The sequence below is a fragment of the Bos grunniens genome, chromosome 4 (assembly GCF_055505025.1).
Source record: "Bos grunniens cultivar Pamir isolate PY7600 chromosome 4, Bosgru_T2T1.0, whole genome shotgun sequence".
Taxonomy (NCBI): domain Eukaryota; kingdom Metazoa; phylum Chordata; class Mammalia; order Artiodactyla; family Bovidae; genus Bos; species Bos grunniens.
In genome coordinates, this window is record NC_141168.1 from 43,635,082 (window position 1) to 43,660,753 (window position 25,672).

Here is a 25,672-nt window from a genome sequence, read left to right on the forward strand (position 1 = left end):
TTCTCACATCCCAGTCTGGGCTCCTGTATCAGTAGCCATCTCCTCCCACCCAGTTGCTCCACAGCCTCCCTAGCCAGCTTGGCTTTTCTTTTTGTTCTGTTGGAATTCCAACTTACAATAGAAGATCCTATTTACGATAACAAATACATACTTTAGGGTTAAAATTAATAGAAACATCCAGGGAATTCCCTGGTGGTCCAGTGACTAAGACTTCAGGTTTCACTGCCAAGGGCACGGGTTCAGTCCCTGGTAGGGGAACTAAGATCTCTATGAGAGAAACTCCTGAAACATACAAACATGAACTTAAAGGAGTGGAAGACACTTCGGGTAAATAAGGGCGTCATGGCTGTATCAGTTCTCCTTGAGTTAATTTTTAATATGATCCCAATAAATATACCTTTGGACTCCTCAATGGAGCGACATCACTTGACTTAAAGCTCATTTGTGTTATAAACAGGCAAGAACGATCTCTGAAAAAGAAGAAAAACAAGGGAACAACCCCAGATTGGGTCATGCTGTCATCCCCCTGATTAAAGCTTGTGGGGTTGTCCTGGAATAAGCTTCAGGAAGTGGAGAAAATACAGAAACAGACCTCACTCCATGGGGAACCTAAGAGCACAGTAAAATGGTATTTTGAAGCGGTGGGGATATTGATTGATGGGTGGTACTAGGGTAACTGGACAGGTCGCAGATCCATCCTTCCTACACTAGAGTGAACAAAGGTGGTTCAAAGGTTTAAGTAAAAGCAAAAATGATTAAGCCGTAAAGGTACTAGGCAAAAAGATGGGTGAATTCTTCATTGATGTGGGCGCTGTGGAACCTTTCATTATCCAAAATTCAGAGCAGTGAGGGAAAAATTCAGAAGATCTGATAACATGAACATCAAAAAGTAAAAATTCTTCCCAGGTGACTCAGTGGTAAATAATCTGCCTGCAATACAGGCGACCCAGGTTTCATCCCTGGGTTGGGAAGATCCCCTGGAAAAGGAAATAGCCAACTCCCTCTAGTACTCTTGCCTGGAAAATCCTATGGACAGAGGAGCCTGGCAGGCTATGGCCCATAGGGTTGCAAACAAGAATGTGACTTAGCGACTAAACAACAAGCAAAGTAAAAAGACAACAAATATTTGCAACTTACAGAACAAAAAGTAGCTACTCCCTGTGTAAGGTGCTTCTAAAAATAAGGAAGACAAAAATAGGACCTGATAGGAAAAAACAAGTCAGAAGATGGGAAAAGACTGAAAAAGGAATGTAAATGGCTTTTAAATGTGTGAAAAGGCAACTGAGACTCTTGCATAATGAGAGGAGTGTAAATTAAGACCAAAGAAAAAAAAGAATGAGCTACCCCTGTTCACCTTTCAGGCCAGCAGAAATCCCTGCTTGGTCATGCGTGAGGAACTGACCAGCACAGCCCTGACAACTTGTAAGGGGCAATGCCTGGCTGAACTAAGGTGCCCTGACTGACCCAGCATCTCACTTCCAGAAACCTCCAAGGAAACATTGGCAAAAACATGAAGCAGTTTGTGTACCAAGCTGTTCCTTTTGGCCACTTTCCACTTCTAGGATACAGGCTCACTAAACTGTGGTACATCCTCAGCAGGGTGGGAGGCAGCATGGAGCCTTGTGCTTGGATATGGATCTGAATGCTCTGATGCTTTTTAGATTGTTGTCTAGTGGGGAGGGGTTGATCTCTTAGCATGGGCCTTGTGAGTTTGAAACCATGTTTTACAGTACTACAAGTTGAATCCAAACATTTTTTAAAAATAAAGTCATTAAAAAAAACCAAAAGCAAATTATAAAAATGGCAAAACCAAACAAGATGGAACCTCACAGAGAGGAATTCTTCCGGTTAATTAAATCATAGAAATTTGACAGCAGGCCGGCAGTGGGACATGCACTAAGGACAAGAAGAGTCACAAAGAAACTTTAAACAAATCGTTTTCAGTAATCATTGTATTAGTAATAATGGTGGTGGCGGCTTAGTCACTAAGTTGTGTCCGACTCTTGCGACCCTAGGCCCTGTAGCCTGCCAGGCTTCTCTCTCCATGGGATTTCCCAGGCAAGCATACTGGAGTGGGTTGCCATTTCCTTTTCCAGGCGATCTTCCTGACCCAGGGATTGAACCCTAGTCTCCTGCATTGCAGGCAGATTCGTTACCCACTGAGCTACCAGGGAAATGTAATACTGGTATTGTTATTTTGCAACTGTTAAAATTGTTTTAGGATTTATGGAATATAGTTACATTAGCAATATTATTCACTGGCTTTCATCCTAGGAGGATTGGGTGGGTGCAGAGAATACCAAAGAAGATAATCAATCGGCTTATAATCCTAAATTTGAATTCTATAAACTCTGGAGGTTTTTCTGTTAAACACAGAATGCTTATTTCCTCACTCTCTCTGGCACAGAGCCCCAGGAGGCAGTAGCACCCTTGGTGAGTGGTGGTGGGCCTGAGAACAGCACTTTACTTTGGAAGCAGCAGTGCCCATCGGAATAGTGGCAGATTCCACTATGCCATTAATAGTGGCGGGAGAGGCCGCCAATGGCCTGTGGTGTCCTGGCGCATCCATAAGATGACTAAAAAAGTTGGCTTAAAACTCAACATTCAGAAAACTAAGATCATGGCATTCAATCCCATCACTTCATGGCAAATAGATGGGGAAACAGTGGAAACAGTGAGAGACTTTATTTTTTGGGGCTGCAAAAGCACTGCAGATGGTGACTGCAGCCAAGAAATTAAAAGAGACTTGCTCATTGGAAGAAAAGCTATGACCAACCTAGACAGCATATTAAAAAGCAGAGACAATACTTTGCCAGCAAAGGTCCATGTAGTCAAAGCTATGGTTTTTCTAGTAGTCATGTATGGAGAATCCCAGGAACAGAGGAGCCTGATGGGCTGCTGTCTGTGGGGTGCACAGAGTCGGACACGACTGAAGCGACTTAGCAGCAGCAGCAGCGTGTATGGATGTGAGAGAGTTGGACTGTAAAGAAAGCAGAGTACCAAAGAATTGATGCTTTTGAAGTGTGGTGTTGGAGAAGACTCTTGAGAATCCCTTGGACTGCAAGGAGATCCAACCAGTCCTTTCTAAAGGAGATCAGTCCTGAATATTCATTGGAAAGACTGATGCTGAAGCTGAAACTCCAGTACTTTGGCCACCTGATGTGAAGAACTGACTCATTGGAAAAGACCCTGATGCTGGGAAAGATTGAAGGTGGGAGAAGAAGGGGATGACAGGATGAGATGGTTGGATGGCATCACCAACTTGATGGACATAAGTTTGAGCAGGCTCTGGGAGTTGGTGATGGACAGGGAAGCCTGGCATGCTGCAGTCCACAGAGTTGGAAAGAGTCGAACACGACTGAATGAACTGAATGGACCGATCACCTTGGGTGGTTTCAGGGAACCGGCATTGCTGTGAAAGCTATGGCCAAAGAGAAAGGATGATGCATTTAACTTCTCTGAATGATTGGTACCTCAGGGTTACCAGAGTCTAGGAGGGAAAAGCCCTCTTTATGTAAGTATTTCTACTAATAGAAGAAGGAGGAATGGCGGAATTAGAATGTTGAAAAATATCATATCCAAATATGAGGCAAAGGGGCCAGTCCATAGCCATCCAAGGCAGGTCACTGCCCCATATCATGTGCCCCCTGATGGAAGCGTTCTTGCAAAAAACATCACACTTGAGTTAGATAGAGCCTCACAGTCTGTAGGAAATGCCCCTCCCTCTCCCTCAACTGCATTTATGAATGCTGTTATCCTCGAACGCCTCTAAACCCTCTAGAATTTAAGCGCCTGTCCAGGCTCTCATTTGCCCTCTGTGCTCCCTGGCCTTTCTCTTCCATGCCTACCCTGGTGATCATTGCATCTGTGAGAACAGAACAGGTAGGCTTACATGTGCAGCTGGTTGGTTTCCTTTAGTTTCCTCTGTTTCCCTGGGTGTGGCAGCTTTGGGGCCTTGGAAGGGTTGTGTGTGCATGCAGGGGAACCTGTTGGGGAGCAGGCAGCGGACTCAGGCCCCACAGTCAGCCAAGATGAGGCATGGGGACCGCTCTGTATCCTGAGGTCTCTGTATCTCACTCTTGATTCCCTTCCCGTCAGGACCACCTGATCCTGCTCTGTGGGGACAGCTTTTATAAAGAAGGAGAAATTGGAGCCCAGATGGTACCTGCAGTGCCCTGTGTCTCTAAAGAGATATTCCAGACAGTACCAGATGTTTGTTCAAACAAATCTAGAGTGGTATTGCTTTCCCGGTTTACTGTATTTTCTACATCTGCAGCATGTGTGGTAGTAATTAAGGCATGAAATGACTGTTCTGAACCAGTCTTTTCAGAATCTAGAAATATTAAACTTTGTTGCAGTTTAAATTGAACCATATGAAATAGTCATTTTTATGGGCAGAAAACCACTGAAAATTAGCACTTTAATTTGATCAAATCTAACTTGGCCACCTGATGCGAAGAACTGACTCATTTGATAAGACTCTGATGCTGGGAAAGATTGAAGGCTGGAGAAGAAGGGGACAATAGAGGATGAGATGGTTGGATGGCATCACTGACTCAATGGACATGTGTTTGAGTAAACTCCAGGAGTTGTTGATGGACAGGGAGGCCTGGAATGCTGCAGTTCATGGGGTCGCAATGAGTTGGACACAACTGAGTGACTGAACTGAACTGAATCTAATGTTAATTAATATTAGTAAAATTGTATTACATTTGTTATGTTTTGAGTTGTGACTGTATATGGTCACTCTAATTAACCAAAATGGTTAATTAAGTAGCTTCTCCTCTTTGCAACCATTTTGGACTATCTAGAGAGTTTAAGAATCTTCAGCATCAACAAACCCAGTTTCCCCCTTTCAGGATCAGATTTGACCTTGAAGAAGTTAAAAGTGAGCTTGCTCAGGGACATACTCTTTAGTTTCAAAGTTGTATCTTAAACTCAAGAGTCCTGGAAGCAGGTACAGGCTTTTGTAGGCTGGGGGTCATGGAGGTGTGCTCTGTCCAGGCACCCCTGGACTGCTGTGCCCCAAAGCAGACAACACTCAGCCTGAAACAGGCAGGTTGGTGCTCCCACTGCATCAGGGACACCTCGTGGTCAGGAGGGGGAGCCCCAACAGTGCGCTCAGCTTGCTTGTTCATTCTTTCTAACTTTGTGGTTTGGTTTTGCAGAATGGTTGGACTTCCAAAATAATGTCTTTCAGCTGGCTATACCATATTGGCTAGAAATGTGGGGAGGCCACCTATAGGCTCTACATGCTAGAGATAGTAGGGAAGGTGTGCTGGTTTAGAAAGAAGATGTATTGGGTTTAGTAAGAAGATATGCTGGTTTATTTAGAAGATACGCTGGTTTAGTAAGAAGATGTAATGGTTTACTTAGACTGACTGGTTTAGTAAGATGGGCTGGTTAAATTAGAAAAATCCACTGGTTTAGTTAGAAGATGTTCTGGTTTAGTAAGAAGATGCACTGGTTTAGTTAGAAGATGTGGTGGTTCAGTAAGAAGATGTGTAGGGTTAGGTAGAAGAAGCACTGGTTTAGTATGAAGATGCGTGGGTTTTCTTTGCATCTTTTTGTGCACGCAGCCTGTTTGGATTTTGTCAGGAGTTTCAGGGTGTTGCCTGCCTCTTTAACTTTTTCAAAAAACTAAACAGCTTCAGTGGGGTTTGCAGAAGGAAGCTGTGGTTTATGGTCTTCCTGTTCATTCACATGTTTTTTTCAGAGGGAGGGCGAACATCTGACCATATTTTTCAACCAGATCAGAAGTGAACAGAGGAGAATGCACAGTAACTGTCGGCAGAGGGGGAGGAACCAGAATTCCTCCAGAGAAATTCCTCCTCAGACAGACTTTCCGACAGGGTATCCCATGGAGAACGAGGTAGGTGCAAGCCCAGTGTGGAAAGAGCCATCTAGAATGACTGTTGGGTCCTGTGACCTTCACTTTGCGAGAATGGGGTGGTGGAGGGTTCCTGCTGGCTTCCGCGTCTGAGAACCGGTGGCCGGTGAGAGAGATTGAGGAGCTTTTTGTAGGTGGTTGGGTTTGTCCACATTCGCCTAAGGAGTAAAAAGACTGTGGGTGTCAGGTCTGCTGTGAATTTATAGTCAGTCAGGACCCAAGATCTGAGTTCGAAAATGATTTAGGGAAAAGGTCAGGAAAAAGTGCAGTCCTAGTCTCGGACTCGCGCCTGAGTTTCATTTATGACGCCCAAGGGAAGACGAAGGGGCCGTGTACCTGGCCCAAGTGGTCTTGGCTGCCCGTGGAGGGTCAGACGCTGGGTGTCAGTGGAGCAAGCCGCTGCAGTGGAGGGCAGGTTCACACCCAGCCCTGAGATGGGGAACTTGAGTCTGTAAGGAGGTCCTGGGGCGCTGGCTGTGTCCTGTTCTTTATTTAGGACTCCGAGGCACCTAAGAAAGGCTCTTTTTCTGTTGGTAGGCGCTGAACTACTTAACTTTATAAATTTGTTGATTTGCATACAGGGAGTGTTGGAAGGTAGTTGGAGTTAAGATAGGCAATATTGCGGTGCCGTTTTAAACAGTGTACTTATAGGAGAGAATTTGTGAGGGTGCCTTGCGCACCTGGCAGGTCTGAACCTGGGTGGAGTAGCCACTGCCTTGCCCAGCTGGACAGAACTGTGGCTCTGCCCACCCTACCCTCTGGCCTTGGTGTTTTCCCTGGCCTTGCCCTGCAGCCCTGTGGAGCCAGAGCGTTGCCAAGCTGCTGTCTTCTCCCTCCCTCAGCAGAAAGGGCCCTGGGGCGGGGACAGGGGTCCTTCAAGGTATAGCCCCAGTGCTGGGCACAGGCTTGATGCCCGTTAGACATTTGCTGAATGCCCACTGAAGGACCCCAGGGCCTTGCTCTTGAAGCCTTTGTTCAGGGGCAGTTCTGTGTTACCTACTAAAGGAGTAAATAAGGCTTCCTGAGCACTGACTGGGGCATTTGAGATTCCCAGCACGGGTTTCTTTCCTGCACTGCCACACACTTTCTCCAGAACGTGCTGAGCTGCGAGTTGTGCCCGAGGAGCGAGTTGGTAGGTGTTTTCACCTTATCATTCCTTTTGGTCTCCAGGTAGAGGCTGCTTTTCCAGGAGTGGTTGTGCTGCTTCCTCAGCACATGCATTTCTTACTGTAAATTAATAAACAGACGCTCTGACAGAGAACATAGCCTCTGAGAATTTGTTTAGGATATGCAGATACTCAGAGCCTCGTCACCTCAAGTGAAAGTCTAGGCCAGGCTGTAATCTTAACAATGCTCAAGGCCAGCCTGACCCTGGGGCCTTCCTCTAGGAAAGTACTAAGTGGACCAGAGTCAGTTGTGTGTGTTTAACTAAAAGCTACATTTGAGATTTCCAACTTCAAAAGTTGTTTCAAGCATAAGATGGAAAATACTGCAAGAAAAGTTTTTTAAAAAAATATTTATTTTTTTCTTTGGCTGCACCAGATCTTTGTTGCAGTATGTGGGATCTAGTTCCCTGACCAGGTATCGAACCCGGGCCCCGTGCATAGGGAGTGTGGAGTCTTAGCCATTGGACCCCCAGGGAAGTCCTTTACCAAGAGTATTGTAAGGATCTAGGGATCACTTTCGGAGAAGGCAATGGCACCCCACTCCAGTACTCTTGCCTGGAAAATCCCATGGACGGAGGAGCCTGGTGGGCTGCAGTCCATCAGGTCGCTCAGAGTCGGATACGACTGTGCGACTTCACTTTCACTTTTCACTTTCACACATTGGAGAAGGAAATGGCAACCCACTCCAGTGTTCTTGCCTTGAGAATCCCAGGGATGGGGTCTCGCAGAGTCGGACACGACTGATGTGACTTAGCGGCAGCAGCAGCAGGATTCACTTTGGAGCTAGTTCTAGGAAGCAGCGTGTGTTGCACGTGCGACGTCTGCATGAAGCCCTGCGTCCGCCCCCTGGCTCTGTGCCTTGGACCCTCAGCCAGTTCCTTTCAACACTCAGGGCCCCATTTCTTCACAAGAAACTGGGACGCAGATGCACTCTGGGTGGCATCAGTGCCAGGGCAACATTCACCAAGAGAAACTGTGCTTGGTGTTGTGCTCTTTCCAGGGGCTCTTTCTTCCGTCTTTTGGGTCGAAGATTATAAAATCGTTATGGTGATGATGAACACGAGTGCTCAATAAATATACCTGTTGAGTGAAGAGTAAACAGTTGCACAGGCTAAAACCATTTTTTAAAAAACTGTATTGATTTGGAGGCTATTCCAGTGAATTAAAGAATCCACAATCATTTAATGGAGTCCTGATTCTGCATGTCAAGAATATTTTTAATTGTCAGTGTATTCTTTTTTTAAGCAACTTATTGACCAGAGACGTGTTAATATGTCTTGTTACCTGAATGTTATTGACCAGAGACATCTCAGCTTTCACTTACATAACAAATCACTGGCCACAGGTGTTAGTTTCTGCAAAAATCTCATGGTCAATAATGTATTAACTGGAACTTCCTTTTACATTTCATGTTTAAAAGCACCATTAGTTCCAAAACCCTGAGGTGCCGTCTTGTTCACTGTGTTTCTGGAAAAGCTGAGGGGCCCCCACCATGCCTGCCATACCCCAGCTCCCAGCCGGTGTGCTTTCTAGCTCCTGCAGTGGGAGCTGGGCGCGCATCTCCTGTGTCACATGCCTGCTCTCTTTGGGTGGAGCAGCTGCCCCCGTTCTGCACTAAAATGGGGCGAGGCAGCAGAGGAAGGCTGCAGGTTTGCTAGGGTGTCTTTCTTTACACAATGGTTTCAACATTCCACTTTCTAGAAAGGCTCAGCCACCAGTGAAACTTCTTTGGGACATTAAGAAAAAGCACATGGTGCCTTGTGTATGCAAGGCTAAGGACTGAGTTTGGGAAGCTGTGTCTGATTCCCAGTCAGTTAGGCCACGTTCACGCTTGACCAGGTGGTCTGGTGTGCGGTCCGGGTTGCAGGGGCCGCTCCCTTTGCCTCTGCTAGCCTGTGAGCAGTGGAGGTCTGGCACCACACTCCATCACAGGGCATGCCTTGTTGCCAGGGTAGCTCCTTTAAATACAGGACATTTTGGCACTGAAGCATACCTTTGAGGCACCTGACTAGCAGTTCTCATCGTGGGTTTAGTCCCTGTTCATCTTCTGTGGGCTCGGTGGTGACCGCCTTGAGGGTGGGGATTCTGTCTCATGCCTCCGCAGCACCTTCCTGATGCCTGGCTGGCAGAGGCACCAAACCCCTTCATTAACCAGTTTTATTTCTCCCCTGAGGGGTGCTGGGTCACAAGAGGTAAAGGCAGAGGAAGGCGGGGTGGGGCTCAGCATAGGGAAAGCTGATCCCTGAGCAGTAGGGGCATCTGCAGCAGGCCGTCCTGGTTTCTTCGGCTGGCAGAGTGTCTCCTTAAGGTGGGTTGTAGGTCTTGGGCTCTGGGTCCTTTCCAACACAGACTGACTTTATAACCCGTCCCTCATTGTTAAAACAACAGCTTGGGTTGCATGTGGTGTGTGGCCCTGGTGGTTTGGCTGACCTTGGCAAAACCTCTCACCTCTGAATTGGTTTCCTGTTGCTCCCAGGTGTAGAGGAGTGGCAAGGTGGAACATCAGACAGATTGAACTGAGCTGTTTTCACGCACCGTCAGATTCAGGATCAACCATGTCTGTGCCCCCGCTGGTTATGATCTGAGAGAGTGAATTCTGTGAGGTTAATAGGTAGAAATGGTGTAGGGACAGATGTTTACTCTGGCCAGTTTCAGACATAGGTCATCTCTGTAACGTGTTACATTCCTTGGTATTTCCACAGCTCTAGGGCAGTGCCTTGTACATCATAGAAGCTGGGAGGCTCTCAGCGCAGATACACAGTCAGGGAGAACAGGACTGAAGCGTCATCTGTGTGGGATGTCAGCCAGAGATGAAATCACAGTTCAGTATGGCCTGGCCTGGCCTGCCGCAGTCACGCTGGTGAAACATGATGTTTATATTACTCCATTCCCAGCTTCCCTTTCAATGTAAAGTTTACTATCGGTGCTTGAGTGGGAAATTGTGGGTGACCGTTTCCCACCATTTCCATGTGAGCCCTGCATGGCAACAACCTGGTCCAGACCCCGCCCCCCACCCCCGAATTTCACCTGAAGTGCCCCACCTTCTTCCCTCCCACTCTCCTAACTTGTGCTGGGCTGACAGTGCCTGTGGGAGGGAGGAGAAAGAAGCCTGAGAGGACCAGGAGGGTGGTCTGTCTGAGAGCTGGGATCAGCCGTCACGGGGTCCTCCAAGGGGCACCCTCTGTCCACTCAGCAGTTCTGAGACGGTGGAGATGACGCTGTCTGTGTGATGATGGTATTGATTATCTTGTCCATGGCTTAAGTGTTCAGTTCAGTTCAGTTGCTCAGTCGTGTCTGACTCTTTGCGACCCTATGAACCACAGCATGCCAGGCCTTGTCCATCACCAATTCCCGGAGTTTACCCAAACTCATGTCAGTGTAAGCAGCTGTAGATGGGAACTATATCCTTAAAATAACAAAGTTTTGAACAATTTCACATATATAAACAAAAAGTAAATGAAGGCCCACATGCACGTTGTCATGATCATCCCTAGCCCTGTGGGCCTCATATCAGCATTATTTTACACCCACCCCACCCCACATCCAGTATGAAGCGCTGAGGGGCTGCACTGGGGTGTGGAGCAGCAACTAGGCTGATATTCGCCACAAGGAAGGGGTTCTCCAGGATTACTACTCTGGGGGATCAGAGGAGGAAAAGGCAGATATCCAGGTGCCAAGTACTCAGGGGTAATGAGCACAGACCAAGGAGCAGAGGAGAAAACCCAGACTCTGGCTAGAAGGAGCAGGAAGAATGCTGGGGTTCACTTTGTGGAGGGTGTCTTTTGGGTGGGGTGGCCTTTATAGCTGAGCGTCTCAGTGGGTGTGGGGCAGGCCCTGCAGGATCTCCCGGGAGGCCCCCAAGGCCTCACCTGCCTTAGTGGGGGAGTCACTGCCCCTCTCCACCTGCCATCTGTGAGACTGACGGGCTGACGAGGCACCTCACAGAATCATCGGCTCTGTGGCATTCTTTTGGGTGGGATATGGCGGGTGGCTGAATTTCCCATGCAGAGGAGAAACGGAAACGAGAGGTTTTAGAGCATGTTTGGTGACATGTACATTGTTCCTATAAGTGTTGGTCAGAGGTATCCCTGCTGTGGGTCCTGCCCAGGCAGGCAAGCTGCAGCATTGTAGACAGGACAGTGAAAGGTGACTTCTCCGTCTGGGATGGGTCACCAGCTCTGGGTTTTGCTCCCGTGTTTAGTGACATTTCCCTGCCAGGTCTGCATGCTGGTGTGTTGTCTTTGCTTTTATGTTCCTTTGGGTGACTGGAAGTGGTCACCTCCAAAGAGCCCTTCGGAGCTGCTGGGAGGGGTCCAGACCTTTTTCTGGGCCCGCAGGCGAGGCTGACTTCATTCTCCCTGACCTCCCTGGTTCTTGCTCTGCAGGTTTACTTTGATTGCAAGATTGGCCTTCAGGCTGGTCTAGACACTGATTTGGGGGTGAGGTTGCTCACCTAGGTGTTGGTCAGAGCCCTGAGCCCCTGAGGCCCTGGCAGAGGGAGGGGACAGTGGAGCACAGGCCATGCTTTCACAGGAGAGCGTAGAGGTGGCCTTGCGACTGTTGACTGCATTTTCTGTTGATGCCACAGCCCTGGGCACACCTCCCCACCTTCTCCGAAGACTGCAGTGAAGTGACCCGGCAGAGCCGGGAGGGGTGGAACAATGTAGCATTTTTGTCTTGTGGGGGAATCTCCCGTTTCTGCCCTGTTTTCGTCTCCTGAGTTTACTCACCTTGAGAACTGTCCTTTGAATCTTCTAAGTGTCTGTGAACAGGTGAGGGACAAGCCCCTCGGTACCCGAGGCAGCCCTCGGCCTGGCCCACCGTGGCAGCAATGGCCAGCCCTTGCCTGCACGGGGATGTGGCAGTGGCTTGGGCCACTTCTGCTTGTTAGCCGTGGGTACAACACCAAGCCTTTGTGAATAATGAACTCCAACCATTGCCGTTTCTGCCTGCAGCCTGGAATTGTGTCGCCGTTTAAACGAGTATTCCTAAAAGGTGAAAAGAGTAGAGATAAGAAAGCCCATGAGAAGGTGACAGAGAGGCGCCCTCTGCACACTGTGGTGCTGTCCCTGCCCGAGCGCGTCGAGCCCGACAGACTGCTGAGCGACTATATCGAGAAGGAGGTGAAGGTAAGTCCACGGCCGCAGGACACACCTTGCCTGTCGCCAGCAAAGGCTCTCAGTGCACCACACGCTGCGGTCTGGGACCCGTCCCCACGTGCACCTCGGCTGACTCCCACTCGGTGGTGCACCCGTGGTGGTATGTCTGATACCCGGGTGCCCAGTCCCCAGATTGCTCTTTTCTGGCCCCATTTCTGGTTTTCTCTCCGGGAGCAAGCCGCCTCCTTACTCGTAGAGGCTGGCCGTGTGTTTCAGTTCCTTGGTAAAGGCTTAGAGCTGTCCCCTGTGTCATTGTCACAGCCTAGGACACAGGCTTCTGAATCCTGTCAGAGACTGTGCCTGCTTGTGGATTAACAGAACGTGCACTGCTGTATTTTTAGTGCTTTCTCTAAACACTGGAGTGAGAAGAAATGAATACAAAGGTATAAAACTGTGCGGTCAGAGAGAATGGGAAAGGGGGCAGCAGTAACGAGCGAGCCCCATAAACTTGCAGAAGGAGCTGATGAAGGTGGGGTAGCAAGTTCATGGTGCCCTCGGAGCTGGACCCTCGTCCCTCAGAGGACGCAGAGCCATCCAGCTGGTCTCGGGGGTGTGTGGGGGTGTAGGGAGGCACCGTGCACATTGTGAGCGTGTGGAGGGGTCCGCTCTCACCTGGCGTGGTGGGAAGTGGGAGGTCTCCCTGGTGGAGACTCAGCACTAGGGGGACTTTAGACATGGGGGCACCTGGCCCAGGGGAGGGTGGGGAGAGACCCAGTGGGAAGATGAGCAGATTGAGTCAAAACCTGTCTGGAACGGTGAGAATCGCCAACCCCGTTTCCCTCAAGCTTTCAGAAGGCCTGCAACCAGGCCTTTGCCAAGAGGGATCCTCAGAGGGATGCTTTTATATGGAAGCCACGCAGCCCACAGAAGTGCTTCCTCACATGACCCTGCTGTGACCACCCCGCCAGCCTGAAAGAAGCGATGCTCTGCAGCTCTGCCTTTGCTCATGGCTTCTGTCATGGGCAGCCAAGGAGAAGTACATGTGTGAGGAAAAACGTGTAACCTAGGGACAGAGCCCAGCACAAACACAAGAAGTAAACGTGAATGCAGTGGCTACAATGCAGAAACTGGAGGAAAAATAAAAGTATGTGGTATTGTCGGAAAAATAAGAAATACTGTTAACTGTGAGATAACAGGAAAACAGGTGGAAACGAACTTTTGGAATTAAAAATATCTTAATTATATATCATAAACAATTCTTTAGAGGGGTCAAAAGGTAAAGAAAATCATCCAGAAAGGATAACCAAAAGATAAAGTAAACAAAGAGGAGAGAGAAAAATTGCAGAATCTATCCAGGAGGTTTAGCAGCTGACTCATGAGAAGAAGAAATGGAAGAGAGTGGGAGGAAGTTGTTAAGACAGCAAGGGTGTTTTGCAGAATTCACCAACAGACATGACTCTCAGATTGAAAGGATCCCTTTCTGGTCATAATAACCAGACAAATCAGCTTTCTAAAACATGAGCCTGCAGAGCCCATTCTGACGAGGTTCCTGGGGGATGTACTGCCTTAGTGCACAAGGGTGCACCAGGGGAATGGAAAACACAGGTCCAGAACTGGAGTTTAGGCACAGGGAGGAGCAGAGGGAATTCCCAGGACAGGAATCTGAAAAACAGACTAGAGCAGCTCTGGGAGAACAGAGTGCGGATGGTTTTATATGTTGGGGTAGAGGCTGCTGATGAATTGGGAAGACAGAATGTGCTTTGGAAACAAAGCAAGTGATAGGGTAGGCGTATATTACACCATGAAAATTTAAAGTTTGGGGGACTTCTTGGTGGTCCAGTGGTTAAGAATCTACCTGCCAGTCCAGAGGATATGGATTTGAACCCTAGTCCGGGAGGATTCCACATGCAGTGGAGCACCTAAGCCCATGTGCTGCAACTACTGAAGCCTGAACTCCAGTGCCTGTGCTCTGCAACAGGAGGAACCACCACAGTGAGAAGCCCAAGCACTGCAGTGAAGAGTAGCCCCTGCTGACTGCAACTTGAGAAAGCCCTTGCAGCAACAGAGACCCTCTGCAGCCATAAATAAGCAAAATACTTTTTTTGGGGGAAAAAAAAAAGTTTGGGGACTTCTGCTTCCAGGAAGATGGAGTCAACATTTTCCCTTATTATTCCCATTAAATACAACTAAAAATCCTGGACATTGTATATGTAACAACTATAAGAAGACTGAAAGGTAGAGAGATGGCAGAGCAGACCTCAGGACCCAAGCTGCGACCCAGTGAGTTCCCCAGTTCTGTTTTCCCTCGTGTATCTCAAGTCTGGAGCTGAAGAAGCTGGCAAACAAGAAGAACCAACAAAATTCACTCCCTCTGGCCAAAAGACCAAGAAAAGAATGGCTTAGCAGGACAGAAAATGTTTAACAGTACCTGCTCAGTTCCAACCAAAGGTGACTAAAAACCTGTGGCCCCACCACTGCTTCTGCTTGCAAAGGCCAGGTGGGGACCAGAACTCACCCCAGAGGAGGCTGAGTAAGGAGCAGAGACTTATCCCTGAAGAATGCCTAGTGGAACTGAGGTAACAGTGGAGACGTGGGGAGCCTGGAATTCTGCCCTCAGACAGCAGCAGTGACACACACCAGCCCTCCTGTCAGTGGGGGCCGCTTGGGGAGCTAGAAGGCCAACCATGCTCAGCAGGGAAGACGAGCTCTCCAACTCAGGTGGCAGCAGGGGCCAGTGGGGAGTCAGCCCCTCCACCTGTGCTCCCTCCCGCTGTGGAACTAGAGCAGATTTTCTGACATTTGTGTCATCAGAGTCCTGGAGGGAGAAGAGATGGCTGGCTGGGGTGGGGTGGAGAGAGCTGAAGAACTGATTAAAATAGTCATGGTTGAAACTTCTCTGATTTGGTAAAGAGACAGACTTAAAGATTCAAGAAGTTGCGTGCACCACCAACAGAATAAACCCAACACAGTGTACACTAAGACTTGTCATAGTGAAACTTCTGAAAAGTGAATACAGAGAGTCCTGAAAGCAGTGAGAAGGAACACTTTACCCATGGGGAAGACAGAATGACAGCAGACTTCTCATCAGGGGCCAGAAGGAAGTGACGGTCATCCTTCAAATGCTAGGAGACAAGGGCTGATGAGAAAGCACTAAAGACGACTCTAGAGCACCCTTAAACAGCAGCCCAGAAATGGGCTGGTTCCTTGAAGGGCACAGACTACCACAGGTCACTAGTAAATAGATTACTTGAAGAGCCCTATAACTATTAAAGTAGTTTAATATCTAATTTGAAAACACCCGTAAAAAACTTCACCAGGCTCAGGTGGTTTCTGGAAAATTGTATCAAGTGCTTAAAGAGTTAACAGGCTGCACAATCTTCCAGAAAAACAAGAATGGAGGGAACACTTTTTAACTCATTTTCTAAGGTTAAATAAATTGCAGACATGAATACAGTTGCTTCTAAGTCACCTCAGTCGTGTCCAACTCTGTGTGACCCCATAGACGGCAGCCCACCAGGCTCCTCTGTCCCTGGGATTCTCCAGGCAAGAATACTGGAGTGGGTTGCCATTTCCTTCTCCAATGCATGAAAGTGAAAAGTGAAAGTGAAGTCGCTCAGTCGTGCCCGACTCTTAGCGACCCCATGGACTGCAGCCCACCAGGCTCCTCCATCCATGGGATTTTCCAGGCAAGAGTACTGGAGTGGGGTGCCATTGCCTTCTCCAATGAATACAGTTACTTAGGTGTAAATCTAATGAAACACGTTAGAGTTCGTATGCTGGAAGCTACACAACACTGATGAAAGAATCAAAGATCTGAATAAATGGACAGAGATACCACGTTCATGGTTTGGAAGATTCAGCCTAGTTAACGTGTCAGTTTTCCCGAAACTGATACATAGGTTTGATACAATTCCTATCAAAATTCCAACAAGATATTTTACAGATACGGACAAGAATATTCTAAAATTTACATGGAAAGGTTTTGAAAAGAGAAAAATGAGAGCAGTCAGTTCACCTGATTTCAGGATGTACTTCAGAGCTTCAGCAATGAAGACTGTGTGGTAGCATCAGAGGGATCAGCATAGTAATCAGTGGAACAGCATCATGAACCCAGAAACAGACCCTCACAAATATACCCAACTGATTGTTGACAGAGGTGCAAAGGCAAGTCAGTGGAGGAAGTGTCTCTTTACCAAATGGTGCTGGAGCCAATGGACCCCCATGGGCAGAAAAATGAACTACACTCTAAACCTCACATCTTACACAAAAATTAACTCAGAATGGACAATGGAATTAAAGGTAGAATGTAAAGCTATAACACTTTTAGGGGAAAAACATAAGAGGAAATCTTCAGGACCCAGAGTAGGCAGAGTCCTTAGACTTGACACCAAAAAGGGGACAATTGGTAAACTGGACTTCATAAAATTTAAAAACCTGTGTTCTGCCAAAGAATCCATCAGGAGAGTGGAAAGACGAGCTAACACTGGGAGAAGATATTTGCAAGCCACCTATCTGCTTTGCAAGCCACCCATCTGCTAAAGGTCTTTTATCTAGAATATATAAAGAACTCTCAAAGCCTAATAATAGAAAAGCAAATAATCTGATTAGAACACGGGCAAAAGTCATGAAGAGACGTTTCATACAAAAGAAGGTATTCAGATGGCAATAAGCACATGAAGATGTTCAGCATCACTAGCCATTAGGGAAGTGCAAATTAAAATACAGCGAGACATCATTGCATACCTACCAGAATCACTAAAGTTAAAACATTAGTGAGAATACCGAGTGCTGGTAAGGGTGGGGAGGATCACTCTTGCATGGCCGATGGGCTTGTAAAATGGTGCAGCCATACTGGAAAACAGTTGGGCAGGTTCTTAGAGACTAAACCTGAACTGCCATGTGACCTGGCTGTTGCATTCTGAGTATTTCTCCCAGAAATTATGAAAATTTAAGTCGACACAAAAGCGTGTACATGATTATTAAAAGCCACATTATTCATAATAGCCAGAAACTGGAAATACCCAGATGTCCTTCAGTAAGTAGATGGTTAAACAAGTGATGGACAGCCATACTGTGGAACCCTACTCAGCTGTAAAAAGGCGAGAATTACTGATTCCTTCAACAGTTTCCAGGAATCTGCAGAGCATTAAGCTCTGTGAAGAACAACCAATCCCCAAAGTTAGATACTGTATGATTCCCCTTTATAACATTTCTTGATATGACAGAGTTATTGAAATGGAGAACAGAGAGGACTTGCTAGGGCTTAAGGAGGAGACCAGGTCGGTGGGAAGTGGGTATGCCTGTAAAAGAGAAATGGGAGGGACCTGGTGATGGAATGTTCTGTAAATTGACCATGTAGTTAGTATCCCGGTTGTGGTCCTGTGTGATCATAGGATGTTTACCTTAGGGGGTGACACGGTGTGGTGTACAGTGGATCTCTGTGTATTCTTTCTTACAACTGCATGTGATTTATGATTATCTTAAAGATTTTTTAAAAAATGAAAGGTTATGCATAAAGTTGTGATTTCTGTATGTCTTGGCACAGTCATGAAGTAGAATTATACGTAACAGAATGATATAAGTGCCAGGTAATGCTTAGGTAATAGCTAATCTAATTGTGAGAGGAAAGGAAGAAGTGGGAGTGGTGGTAGAAGAGAGGTGAATCTTTCTTTGCCATAACTGGAGATCACCAGCTCCTGTCTTAAATTGATGAATCAGGCAGTAGCAACGTAAAACCTTTATTTAGAAAGTTAGTCCTAGTCCAGAAGACCCAGAGTTGCTGCCCCTAGGGAGCGGTGTATAGCGTTGCCTATTGGGGCCAGATTGTTCTTTGTTAATAAACACTTTGGGGGACTGTGTAACCTTTCTTTAAACTTCGCAGTGTTTTACTTTGATAAAATAAAAACTGTGACAGCAACAGAGCCTGCTAGTGGTAAGGAAACTTTTACTCCCACATACTGGAGTGTGGTTCTTTATGGAAAGTATTTTGTATTTAGAATGAACATTACTAACATGAAAGTGCGGAGAAGGCAATGGCACCCCACTCCAGTACTCTTGCCTGGAAAATCGCATGGATGGAGGAGCCTGGTGGGCTGCAGTTCATGGGGTTGCTAAGAGTCAGACACGACTGAGCGACTTCACTTTCACTTTTCACTTTCATGCACTGGAGAAGGAAATGGCAACTCATTCCAGTGTTCTTGCCTGGAGAATCCCAGGGACGGGGCAGCCTGGTGGGCTGCCGTCTATGGGGTCACACAGAGTCGGACACGACTGAGGTGACTTAGCAGCAGCAGCAACATGAAAGTGAGAGGCACGTAGTAGTAGCTTTCTTTGTGTTAAATGCTTGCTGTGTACAGCAACACTGTACCATTTTAACTCTTTTTCTCCTTGAATCCCTACCCTGCCTTTTTAAAGCAGAAGCATCCTTCCTCTAGTTGCCATCCCAAGCTGACATTTGTCCTGGAGGAACACAGTGCAGTGCAGGCTTGGGCCCTGTGAACTCACACTCTGGCTTTGAATTCTGGGCCCAGCTCTGGGCACTCACATGTGTGATACCAAACCCAAACCCAGGATGCTTCCCCCACCTCACCCCGGGATGCTTCTTGATGAAGCATTTAGAAGCATCATCAAGCATCTTGGTTTCTTAATGTGTCTTACTTACTGTATTTTTAAAAGTTAAATACATAAGTTATGGACATGATGCAAAATTTAGATGGTGAGGAGATTCCTGGTTTTTTGAAAAGAGGTTCCCTAGTCCCCACCCCCACCCCACCAGAAGGAATTCCTGGCATCAGCTTCTTGTGTGCCTCTGCAAGGGGGATTTGTCAGTACACAAGATCACACGTGTGTGTCCCCAGATGATTACCTAGTGGGTCCTTTGCACCTTGCTGTTTACAGGCAACAATGGATCGTGACATATCTTGGAAGGTTGAGGCACATAAAGCTGCCTTGTCCATTTCGCTGGCTGTGTAGTAGTCCATTATTTAGCGGAACCATATTTTTATGTAACCAGTGATCTGTTCGTACATATTTGTCTCTGTTACACACATTTTACTAACTCTCTAGGTTAAATTTGAAGTAGAATTTCTGGGTGTAAAGCTTTCTTTCTATTTTGACAGACGTTTCCAGGTTGCCCGTCGTGTAAGATTTAAGCTGGTAGACACTGTTGTCAGTCTGGGAGAATGCCTGTTATCCACACTCTAAGGAGCGACACAGTGTACATGCAGCTTTTTGATCTTTGCCAATCTGGTGGTCTTAGTTTCATCACAGTTCATACTTAGTGAAGCTGTATATCTTTTCCCAAGTCACATCTCTTAAGTGTCTTTCTGTAGCCGTTTTCCTGTTGAGTGGTTTGTGGTTTTCCATACATCTTCCCCAGCACTGAGTGTGGTTGGTAAGTTCCCCCTTCACCGGGAAGTGAGTTGTAAGTTTTCCCTGTTTGTTGCTTGTTGTTGTTCGGGGACGTCTGGGTTCTCTAAGAAGCAGAGCCTGAAACAGAGCCTGAAACTAGAGATCGTGTTGGATGATTCAGGCCATGTTCTCAGGAGAAGGGCAGGGAAGGAAGCAGGATGGGACAGAGGAAAAAGATACGTATCTGCTCACTTATGGGCATGTAAGTGGCACCTGAAGGCCACACAGGCACCTTGCTGTCCCTATTATGCAGCAGCTTCCCTACCTCCTCCTCATGACCCAGGCCAACCCTTCAGTACAATGCCGCCTTTCTCTGCTTGCTTGTCTGTGGCATCAGGAGGATACTGCAGTTTTAAGTGTACATCCCTTTTGTTTCCCCTCACAGGAGCATTTTATCAGTAGGGCCAGGCTCTCAGAACCTACAGAGCCAATAGTCTCAGGGCTGGGGGCACACGCTCCTCATGTGTGTCTCTTGGATTGATGGTGACCAGGGCCACTCCCACTGCCCTATTTTGGGCCCCCAGACCCATGCATTCTGTCCACTGGGGACCAAGCGTGGTGTAATGACTGTTGCATCCAGATGTGCCCTGCATCTCTGAAGAGATGGCATCCTTTCAGATGTCCTCTCTGCATGTGCCCCCTCCCTGAAGGGGACCTTGCTGGCCACCTGGGCCTCTGAATTTCAACAGTGTCTCAGACTCTCTCTTTCACCCACCTTGAACAGGTTTTCCTCGAAGTAAGTGATGGAATGGGATGGTGGGGTGGGACATCCCTGCAGTATCAGTGTTACCAGCTCACTCTCCAGGGCTTGGCCTCTCCTTCAGGCACTTTGTGAGACTAGAGTCCGGCTCAGAGATTGCTGCTCTGCACTGGAGCAGTGCACTCAGTGGTGGTGTCCTTTGTATACATCAGGCGGGACCCCAGTTGGCTCCCAGCAGCTCTCTCGACACTGGGAACCCCTCTACTCTAGTATCTCTGTAGGGCCTGCATACCAGCTTCGCCCTCCCATCCTCTGCCTTGCCATTTGACCATTTACAGTAAGTTACTGCCCACTGCAGTGAGCACGCCTGCCTGTGCTCCTGGTGGCTAAGAGCTGCCCTCCTGGCTTCTGCTTTCCCAGGGTCCTGTTGTCCCCCTCACTCCAGGAAAAGTGAAGTGAAAGTCGTGTCTGACTCTTTATGACCCCATGGACTCTATAGTCCATGGAATTCTCCAGCCCAGAGTACCGGAGTGGGTAGCCTTTCCCTTCTCCAGGGGATCTTTCCAACCTCCGGATCGAACCCAGGTCTCCTGCATTGCAGGTGGATTCTTTACTATCTGAGCCACAAGGGAAGCCCAAAGCCTGGTTCTAAAGCACCTCCTCCCTTCACCTCAGAACAGCCACCACAGAGCTGCCTGGTGGTGCCAGCACCTCTGCCAGCTCATTTGTTCCAGCTTGTCCTTGAGAATGGGGTGTCTTCTTAGCCCTCCCAAGAAGCAGGGGTGGTCTTGGGGTTCTGTGTCTTACACGGTAGATCCCGTCCAACAGGCCTACCTCTCGGCGTGTTTTGAAACCTTTATCCACAGTTCTGCCATCTCCATTGGGTTTAACACAGGCTTCAAGTTTGCTGAGCTTCTAAGCTGTACAAGCAGCGAGTGAGAGCCGTGTCCGGGCCCCTGACCGGGGTTAAGGTCTGTGGGCAGAGCTCCATAGACAGTGCTCGTCTACATGGAGTAGTAGGGCGCCATCTGCCTCCATCTGGTACCTGCTGCTTCGTCAGTATTCAGGCTTCTCCGTTTAGTAGGACCAGCAGGTCCCAGTCCTGCTATGCTGAAATTTGACTTCAGGAACAGGTCTTTGGCTGGGAAGGGAGAGGGCAGACCCCAGGGAGAAGTATTGTCAAGAGAGTTGCCCATCCGGTGAGGCCTGTGTGTAGTTTGCAAGCAAGGCAGGTGTGTGTGTGTAGGTCTCAAGTGCATCTCCCTAGGTGTCCCCCATCCAAGTCTCAGAGTCCCTCCCTCCCATCAGCACCCATGCTCTGCCATAGGAAGCTTGTAGGTCAAGGCCAGAGAGGTGCATGTTCTAGGGAGGCTGACTTAGGCTTAAGGTACAAATGGACTTTTCTTGTATCTCATTAGCAATTATTTTTGGAAGTGCTTTCGGCTGTTTAGAGCTGAAGTGGTGAGCTCACCAGCATGCTCCTGAGTCAGCTGCAGTCTCTATAAGGGCACTAGAGAAAGCGGTGGGGATAGCCAGTGCCCAGGACAGTCCACTTTTGATACCAGGGCTGATGGAGCTGATGTGAGTGCTCGTCAGATGTTCCCTTGGTCTCTTTTGTCCCATCACATTCATCCCTCTGAGTTCATTGGCACAGCATCCGACACCATGTCACCTCACAGCAGGTGTGGACTGGTCCCTGATTTTGGAGTCGGAGGCACTGCATGTTGGTCAGCACTGGCCAGGGAACTGCCCAGGGCAGGGTCAGATCTGTCCAGAAGGCCCACACTGTCCCATCTCGAGTTCTGGCAGGGATCAGAGCTGCTCGTTTCCTTTTTGGTAACATTTGTTTTACTAATACACGTTGTACAGTGAAAAAAATCTCAAATGAATGAGGCCTCACCTCTGTGAAGACAGTAGAATCCTTTTTGGTGATTTGTGAGCCTGAATTTGAAGCATTGTGGCACTTTGAGAAAGATGAGACTGGTGGTGACGTTGTGTCCCCCAGGCCATGTAAAGGCAGGGGTAGTTCTTGTGCAGCCATGCAGATGTAATACCGGGGCATTTTTATATGACCCCAACTTAGTTTTTTTATTATTATTATTATTAAACTATTTGAATTTAAACAAAATTAGCAATTTTGGATGCTGCAAATCTAGAAGTGGTAACTAATATATAGTATAATATTGATTATAATTCAAAAAGCTTTTAGCAAATACAGTTATTGAGTAAAGCAATGAAAAGATTTTTTCATTGTGGCAAAATATGCATCACATAAAATTAACCATGTTTAAGTGTATATTTCGGTGGCAGTAAGTACATTGATATAGTTGTGCAGTCATCATCACCATCTACTTCCAGATCTTTTTAATCTTCTCAATCTGAAACCCTTCCCATTAAACAGTAACTTCCTATTCCCTCAGCCCCTGGCAACCACCATTCTGCTTTCTGTCTCTAAATTTGACTCTTCTAGGAATGTCGTGTAAGTGGAATCATACAGTATTTGTCTTTTGTGATTGGCTTTAATTACATTTAGTATAACGTACTCAAGTTTCATCCATGTTGTAGCCTGTGTCAGAATTCTTTTTTTTTTTTTTTGAGACTAAATACTATTGCATTGTATATATATTCTTTTCAGCTGTCAGTGGGCGTTGGTTTGTTTCTACCTTTTGACTATTCTGAATAATGCTGCTGTGAACATGGGCATACAAAAGTTTGTTCAGGTATCTGCTTTCTATTTTTTTTCTTTTTCTAATTGTGTTAAAATATAGCATAAAACATGCCATCTTAAGCATTTCGAAGTGTGCAGTTCAGTGGGGTTAGACGTGCGCGTGTGGCTGTGCAGCGTCACCATAATCCTTTTCATCTTGTAAATCTGAAACTGCGCCTAGTAAATAAAGACTTCCCATTCTTTCTTCCCCACAGCCCCTGGCAGCCATCTGTCTTTCTGTGTCTGTGAATTTGACCGCTCTAGAAACCTCATATTAGTGGAATCAGACGCTATTAGTCTTTCTGTGACGGACTTATTTCACTTAGCATAGTATTCTCAATTTTTACCCATGTTGTAATGTATTACAGAATTTCCTCCCTTTTTAAGGCTGAACAATATTCTAGTGTATGGATATACTTCATTTTGCTTATCCATTCATCCATCAGTAGACACTTGGGTTGCTTCCATGTTGTAGTTACTGTGAATAATGCTGCTGTGAACATGAGGGTACAAAAACCTCTTTGAGACTGTGCTTTCAATTCTTTTGGGGAATGAGGTGTGTGTGTGTGTGTGTGTGTGTGTGGAGTGGAATTGCTGGGTCATATGGTAATTCTGTTTTATATTCCCATCAACAGCGCACAGGTGTTCCAGTATCTCTACATCCTCACTAACAACTTGTTGTTTTCTGTGTGTGTGTGTGTTTTAATATTTATTTGGTTGTGCTGGGTCTTGGTTGGGGCACATGGGATCTTTGATTTGCGTTGTGGCCTGCGAGCTCTTGGCTGTGGCACGTGGGATCTAGTTCCCCAATCAGGGGTGGAACCCGGGCCCCTGCGTTGGGAGCTTGAAGTCTTTGCCACTGGACCACCAGGGAGGCCCTTTGTTTCTTTGTTTTTGTTTTTCACTAGCCATCCTAATGAGTGTGAGGCACTATCTCATTGTTGCTTTGATTGTATGTATCTAATGACTGGTGATCTTGAGCATCTTTTCATGTGTTCACTGGACATTTGTGTACCTTCTTTGTGGCTTCTCTGGTGGCTCAGTGGTAAAGAATCTGTCTACCAGTGGAGGAGACATGGGTTTGGTCCCTGGGCCAGGAAGATCCCCTGAAGTAGGAAATGACAACCCACTCCAGTATTCTTGCCTGGAAAACTCCATGGACAGAGGAGCCTGGTGGTCTACAGTCCATGAGGTTGCAGAGTCAGACACAGCTGAGTGATTGAGCATGCCGCACACACGTCTTCGTTGGAGAAAAGTCTATTCAGGTCCTTTGCCCATTTGGCATCAGATGTCTTTTGTTGAGTTTTAGGAGTTCTCTTGTCAGATAGATGATTTGCAGATATTTTCTTCCATTCTGCTGGTTGCTGTTTTACTCTGGATAGTATCTTTTAAGGTACAAAATTTCAAAGTCTGTCTGTTTTTCCCTTTATTGCCTGTTCCGTTGGTGTCATAACCAAGAAGTCATTGCCAAATCCAATATCACAAAGCTTTTGCCCTATGTTTTCTTCTAAGAGTTTAACGTCTGCTTGGAATTCTTTTACATGTGTATCCAGAAGTGGACTTGCTGGATCAAAGGTTAATTCTGTGTTTTATTAAGTTATGACCATACTGTTTTCCATATCGACTGAACCATTTTACATTCCCACCAGCGGTGTGCAAGCATTCCAGTTTCTCCATGTCCTCAGCAACGTATTATTTTCTGTTTTGAGACTAGCCCTTTCAGATGGGTGTGAAGTAATATCTCATTGTGGTTTTGATTTGCATTTCCCTAATTACTAGTGATATTGAGAATCCTTTTGTGTGTTGGCCATCTGTATATCACCTTTGGAGAAATACCTATTTAAGTCTGTTGCCTATTTTTAAATCAGGTTGTTAGTTTTTTGTTGTGGAGTTACAGTTCTTTGTATATTCTGGGTATTAACTTCTTGTCAGATATCTGATTGCAGTTATTTTCTCCCATTGGGTAGGTTGCCTTTGGACTTGGTTGATTGTGTCCTTTGATATTTAATATTTATATTTTGATGTACAGAGTTTTAAATTTTGAAGAAGTCTGATTTATTATATTTTTTTTCTTGCTGCCTATGCTTCCCCCCCCCATTAAAAGTTTTTCTTAAATTGTGGTAAAATGCACATAACGTAAAATTTACCATCTTAACCATTTTTTAAAAAATAATTTATTTATTAAAAAAAATAATTTATTTATTTTAATTAGAGGCTAATTACTTTACAATATTGTATTGGTTTTGCCATACTGTCTTAACCATTTTTAAGTGTACAGTTGAATGGGTTTTGTTTTTTGAATAGTTTTGACATTCACATTGCTGTGCACCCTTTACTACCATTCATGTTCGGAATTGTTTTCACCTTGCCATACTGACACTCTGTACCTGTTAAACAGTAACCCTATTTCTCCTTCGCCGCAGCGTCTGGCAACCACCGTTCTACTGTCTGTCTCTGTGAATTTGACCACTCTAGGTACTTCATATAAGTGGAATCATGTAGTGTTTGCCTCTTTGTGCCTGGGTTTATCCGCCTTGTTGGAAGGACTGATGTTGAAGCTGAAACTCCAATACTTTGTCCACCTGATGCGAAGAGCTGACTCATTTGAAAAGACCCTGATGCTGGGAAAAATTGAGGGCAGGAGAAGAAGGGGACAACAGAGGATGAGATGGTTGGATGGCATCATCGACTCAATGGACA

At 46.6% G+C, this 25,672-nt stretch overlaps 1 protein-coding gene across 32 annotated transcripts in view; it reads left to right on the top strand.

Annotated features, from left to right (window-relative positions):
* The window catches only part of CCM2 (CCM2 scaffold protein), a 53,504-nt gene that overhangs the window by 10,593 nt on the left and 17,239 nt on the right, over positions 1-25,672 (top strand). For 20 of the 32 annotated variants that reach the window (XM_086396168.1, XM_086396169.1, XM_086396159.1 and 17 more), the window contains 2 exons: positions 5,717-5,872; positions 12,012-12,185. The exons of 1 other annotated variant lie outside the window; for it this stretch is intronic. In XM_086396168.1, the coding sequence (XP_086252294.1) occupies positions 5,774-5,872; positions 12,012-12,185 (273 nt within the window). In that variant the 5' untranslated portion in view covers positions 5,717-5,773. The remainder of the gene's footprint in view (positions 1-5,716; positions 5,873-12,011; positions 12,186-25,672) is intronic. 11 more of the 32 variants (XM_086396188.1, XM_086396185.1, XM_086396191.1 and 8 more) reach the window with 2 other exon arrangements.